The sequence below is a fragment of the Sapajus apella genome, unplaced genomic scaffold (genome assembly GCF_009761245.1).
Source record: "Sapajus apella isolate SASKATOON/1434 unplaced genomic scaffold, GSC_monkey_1.0 scaffold59, whole genome shotgun sequence".
Lineage (NCBI taxonomy): Eukaryota > Metazoa > Chordata > Mammalia > Primates > Cebidae > Sapajus > Sapajus apella.
The window spans coordinates 11605169-11611468 of record NW_022436999.1 but is presented as its reverse complement, the minus strand read 5'-3'; the positions used below and the strand labels follow the sequence as shown (position 1 = coordinate 11611468).

Genomic DNA, 6300 nt, shown 5'->3' with positions numbered 1-6300 from the left:
AAAAAAAAAAAACCAGTGTAATAGTACATAACAATTTTTAACACGTATATATGTATGTACCTAACAACAGGCATCAAATACATGAGACAAACTGATAGAACCACGAGGAGAAATAAACAAATACACTTCTGTGCTTGGAGACTTCAATAACTCAGTAATTGATAGATTCAGCAGGCAGAATCGGGATATAGTTGGTCTAAACAGCATTATCACAACTAGGTAAAATTGGCATTTATTGAATACTCTATCCAACAACTGCAGTTTTCACATTCTTCTCAGGCTCACAAGGAACATTCACCAACATAGACCACATTCTGGGCCATAAAACGTACCTTAACGATTTTAAAATAAGAGAAACCCATAAACAGTACTTTCTTAGACCACAATGGAATTAAACTAGAAATCAATAACAGAAAGATAGCTGGAAACCCCCCAAATATTTGAAGGTTGAATATTGCATTCTAAGTAACACGTGGGTCAAAGAAGAAGACTCAAGAGAACATAAAAAATATTTTGAGCCAAGTGAAAATGAAAATGTAACTTATAAAAATGTGTATGATACAGCAAAAGCAGTGCTCAGACGGAAATATATAGCATTGAATGCATACAGTAGGAAAGAAGAAAGATCTAAAATCATGAATGAGATGTCCATCTTAGGAAGCTAGAGAAGGAAAAGAAATTTAAGCCTCAAGCAGGGATAAGAAAAGGAATAATACAATCAGAGCAGAAATCGGTGAAGTTGAAAATAGGAAAACAATAGAAAATAATCCATGAAATCCAGTGCTGATTCTTTGAAAAGATTAATAAAATTGGTAAGCCTTTACCAAGCTAACCAGAAAAAAACCAATATCTCAAAAAATAAAGTCTTTCTGTGTGAAGGATGGTTTTGAGATCACCTCATATAAAAAGACCAGTTCTCTGGGCACTTCATTTTTTTTCTTTCTTTCTTTTCTTTTCTTTTCTTTTCCTTTCTTTCTACACACACACACACACACACACACACACACACACACACACGCCCCATTTTCTCTCTCTCTCTCTCTGTCTGTTTGCGTTTGCTTTGAGACAAACTTTTGCTCTGTTGCCCAGGCTGGAGTGCAGTGGCACAATCTTGGCTCACTGCAATCTCCGCCTCCCGGATTCAAGTGATTCTTCTGCCTCATCCTCCCAAGTAGCTGAGATTGCAGGCGCCTGCACCATGCCCAGCTAATTTTTGTATTTTTGAGTAGAGATGGGGTTTCACCATGTTAGTTAGGCTGGCCTTGAACTCCTGACCTCAAGTGATCCGCCTACCTTGCCTCCCAAAGTGCTGGGATTACAGGCGTGAGCCACCGCGCTCAGCTCTCTGGGCACTTTCAATTTGGTTCTCCTGAGAATTGAATCTGATGAAAGCTAGATCTGTTTTAAGGTATAATACTATTTGCTGACATGTCACCTGTCTTTGTGTAGTTAATCCTGAGACCTTCCACATGTCTTGAAGGATCTTAAGATGATGTATATTTTTATCCTGCTTCATTGCATGTGTTTATCCTTTGATGACAAGCTCAACTATCTGCACTATGTCACTTATCTAGATGAGAATGAAAAAAATGTTGTTCAGAAAGTTCTAAATATTTCAAAAGTTGATTAAGCCATTCAACAAACATTTATTGAATGCTTCCTCTGCTGAAGGCATCATGCGGAGAATTCTGAGGGCATTACAAGGCTGAGTGGAAGGCTCAAAATGAAGGGCAGGCTAAGGGTTGTGGGAGATGAGAGGAGGGCAAGTAGTTTCAATCTAGAAGGGCGGGTAGGGGTAGAGCATTTTTGTGGAAGAGACATTTTTTGAGTTACATCTTGTCCTAAACTTAAGATTTAATTAGTTGGTAGGCAAAAAGGATATCCCAGGGAGAGGAAAGGGCATCAGTAGTTTGTTGGGGTGGGGGTGCGGTACAGATGTGCTCCAGGAAGAGCAACCCATGTAGTTTTTACTGGAACAGGTAGATCCCATAGAAGAAAGGTGACAGGTAGCTTGAGGCAGCCTCTGGAGGGCCTGGAACCTGGGTGGGAAATTTGAACTCTGTTGATTGGCAGTGAATTACCATGGAAGGTTTTTGATTATGGGGGCAGGACTAGAGAGTCCTCTGGTGGTGGGTGCAGGATGGAATAAAGTCAGGAACGAAGAAATAAGCCCAGGACTTGATAATGGATAGTTGGAACCTGAGCAAAGGTCTGTGTTAGGATGGTGGCAAAGGCAATAGGAAGGATGGGCACACCGGCTGCCGTCATGTGGGCCAGACAGGTCCCGTCGTGCTGGCATGGCACAGCCCTGGTTGACTCTGCTGTAACTGGCTGGGCTGCGACCTTCTGATAAATGTATAATTGCTGGATTTAATTTCCTAGTGTGCACCTGTGTCGTCCATAAACGCTGCCATCATCTAATTGTTACAGCCTGTACTTGCCAAAACAATATTAACAAAGTGGATTCAAAGGTAAGAGGATATCAGTTTGCTGATTAAGTGTGTGTGAGTATTGTTTGTGCTGTGTGCTGCTCCATCCCTCCCTCCCTCCTTTCCTTCCCTTTTTCCTTCCCGCTGCCCCCCAGCCTCTGCTTTCCTCCCTCTGCCACTTCCCTTCCACACTCTTTGAAGCCAAGGGTGGTATTAGAAGATAAACTTTTTTTTATATATATAGCATTTGTATTTCTGTACTTACATGGCATCTTCCGTCCTTGGGAGGACTCCATTAGTGGTTGTCTGGGTGTAAGCTATATGGATTGGTTCTACTCATTTGGAGAGGCTTTTGGCGGAGTAAAAGGAGCCCTGAACTTGGCATCTGACAGCTTGGATTTCAATGCTGAATACAGCTTCTGTTAGCCATCTTCTCTGTAAGCCAAGGCAAGGCCCACAAATTCTCTTTGCCTCAGTCTTAAAACAGGATCAGTGCTTCCTCAGTTTTTATAAGTTAAACAAGATAGAATTGATGTGACACATATGTTAATAACTGTAAATTATGCTTCCTAAGTAAAAAGATTGCTGGCTTTCTCCAGCCTCTTAAGAAATTTCAGGGAAGACGTGTGTGTGTGTGTGTGTGTGTGTGTGTGTGTGTGTGTGTGTAAAAGCCTCAACATCATTCTTGCCACTCATATTGCATTCATCTTCAATAGGCATACATTTTAATGGAGGTGAAAGCAGATGTAGTGTTGCTGACACTTAGCAGTAGATTTACAGATGCATTGAGAGAATGACTCTGGAACACAGTGGTTCTTTATAGTACACCTATAGGATTGCTTAAGAGGTATAAACCATAGCTTTTCCAAGAAAGAGGCCAGAAAACTTTCAAGAGGAGTAATGATTGCCCTACTCCTTTTCATGCATGGATCTGTTGTTATAGCATCAAATTGTGGTGTGGACTGCAGAGCACATGCCTAGTAGAATTATTTGCTGGAAACTGAGATTTAACTCAGATTGTCAGATTGCAAATGCCAGGCAAAGAAAGACTGGAAGGGCTGAATAAGTAGTCACTTTCACGTCACTTTGGAATAAACTTCTGTGATTCCGTGGCCTGTGAGTCTCTTATTTTTTCTCCTGTGACACAATGCCTAAAAGAACTTATAGTGATAGCAAGTATATATAGTTTGTAAAAGACCCATTTAATCCTGAAGTTTAAAGGTTCTGGGACATAGATGGGGGTGTTAGGGGATTGGCAAGGAGAGAAATATGGGCTGAATATGAAAGACGAAGTGAAAATCTTAGTTTCTATTTCTCAAAATGGCTAATGATCTAATGTGTCTCTCATGTTTCTGTCTTGTCCTGTTCATTAGAAAATGTGCTCAGTCTGGTTAGTAAGACCTGAGTACTGAACCGGGGCTGAGCACGGTAAAATAATACACCTAGTGTAGTAACACTTTGCATTTGATGGGCTCCTATTACAGTTTTTACAAAAGACATTGGTATGAAATTTTAGCTCTTGTCCCTTTGTTTCCTTTTTTACAGATTGCAGAACAGAGGTTCGGGATCAACATCCCACACAAGTTCAGCATCCACAACTACAAAGTGCCAACGTTCTGCGATCACTGTGGCTCATTGCTCTGGGGAATAATGCGACAAGGACTTCAGTGTAAAAGTGAGACGCGGAGGTGCTGGGTACCCGCCTCTTCATGGGAACACTGCACCGCAAGCTTTCAGAATTCTGTGGGCTTAGAATCTGTCCTAGAACTGATGGTTTTAGATATGTTGTAAATGAACATCTTAGTCATTTTAAACTTACATGTTGCTTATCAGGCATGTAAAGAGAACTACATCTGATGCCCACATTTTCTAACCATAGGACATTAAATATTACATTCTGTGATCCAGCTCGCTAGCTGTCAAGTAGAGGCTAGATGCTGTACTTTAATAGGTGTTTGGAAGAGAAAAAGATGGGATCTTGGTCAGAAATAGAAGATGGTTGATTCAGGTGAGACACTAAAAAGAAAAAATAAATAAAAATTTAAAAGAAATGGAAGATAGGAGGAGGTGAGATGGCCAAATGAGAAGGTTGAATTAAGAATTAAGAACTGGCAGAATAGCTCTGATGACCTCATCAGAAATAAGCAGGAATTCAGCATAGAAAGAGCTGCCCTGGGTCTTCTGAAGGAAGCCTCTGATAGAGATTGGAGACACGGGTAGAATGAAGGAAGCCAAAGCCTTGGTTGTGAGCTTGCGTCTCACCACCTGTGCCCAGTGGAGAGAGTTTGGAGCTGTGGACCTAGCAAAGGCTCAGAGGGGGTGAGAGCTGATCCCTGACCTGTTAGGAGTTAGGGAGCTGTTGGCCTTGAGCCATCTTGCATGGAAATATAATGATCTGACTGCCATGGTGTTCACCTGAAGGCTTCCTTAGCAGACACACCCTGAGCCACAAGTCGAGGAGAGCAATGGGGAGGTAGAATTCGCATGAGTGCGAACAGACAACTTCCATCGACTGCTTGCACTTATGAAGCCTGCTTCTGTCAATAAAAAGGGGCCAGTCACTTGTCTTTAAGAAGGGCACATTCTTCTATCTCTGTAGAACACCATTTAATATTTTTTTCTCATAAAACCAAAACAGTAGCCAGATTATGGATGACTTGTAGGGCATTGGTCCAGGTGCAGCTTGATCTTAGCTTGACGGCCTCACCTGTGTGTGGGTTCCTAGGGGGAGGTTCCCTTCTGCTTTGCTTGGTTGCTGCTGATGTGCAGAGCCATACATGGGGCCCGTCTGCATTATCCTTGTCCCTGGTGGCCTGAGGGTAGCACACCTGCAGCGATCCAGCTCCTGTGATTTTTGCTTTTATGGTCACATGATGGTTTTGAAAGGCTTCTGTAGGCTCACGTGTCTTACACCTGTCTTCCTGAGAGACGTGGGCTTCCCATGAAGCTAATGAAGCATAAATCTCAGGGCTCCTCTCTCTCACGGGCATCTTCCAAGGCTGTCTACTTGATTTGGTGTTCTTTTTCTTAAAGAGGGTCTCCTAAACTACGTAAATTCAGGCCCTACAAAACCTGGATCTGTGTGTGCTTCCCAGATGGACTGACTCCGTAAAACAGGAATGTGTTGCTTGTAGCTTCAGCTTCCCCTCCTATCAGCAAGGCCTATGTCAAAAAATTTGCTCTAGCTGACGACACCTCAGATCCTTCATCGTCCCAAGGCAGCTTCCTGTGCCCCAGAGCTCAGCCGCTTTGCTCGCCTCTTCAACTGCCATTCGTACTCTGACCTTCAAAAGTTTTAAGAGTTGCTTTTCCCCCTATGAAGCAGTTAGAACCACAGGCTGCAAGTGCTGAGAACCACAGCCTCCCCAGATACCCATCTCTGTGCTGTGAGGGCTGCCCAACCACAACAGTACTCAGAAAGAAAGCTGCATAGAGAGGTTTTTCTTGTAGAAACACCATTTTCATCCTGTTTGAACAGTAATCTACATGTGGCATTTAGACTGCTACCTTTTATTTCACTATTGAGAGACAGAAAGAAAATAATACAGTTCACATGATTCTTTGTTATTTAATTGCCTGTGAATTGCCGTTATGATAAATGTTTTAATCTTTATATTAGATCACACTAAGTCAGCAAAGCCTGTTTCATGTGATTAAGATGAATGGGTTTCATCAAATCATGGTGAAAAAAAATGTATTTGAAATCTATTCTTTAGTATGCGGGCTGCTTCTGCAGAAAATGGAATAGATAAAACATTAGGAACAGTTATTGGCGTGAGCTTAATTTTATGAGAAAATGATATTGCTCGGCTGGTAGAAGTCCTCTGTCATAATCTTTCAGGCTATTAAAGTTCTCTATTGCAGCTCATGC

At 42.0% G+C, this 6300-nt stretch overlaps 1 protein-coding gene across 1 annotated transcript in view; it reads left to right on the top strand.

The window, feature by feature from the left end:
* PRKCH (protein kinase C eta) overlaps positions 1-6300 on the top strand; it is a 245017-nt gene that overhangs the window by 133309 nt on the left and 105408 nt on the right. The window contains exons 5-6 of the mRNA XM_032246108.1: positions 2383-2471; positions 3975-4104. Of these exons, the coding sequence (XP_032101999.1) occupies positions 2383-2471; positions 3975-4104 (219 nt within the window). The remainder of the gene's footprint in view (positions 1-2382; positions 2472-3974; positions 4105-6300) is intronic.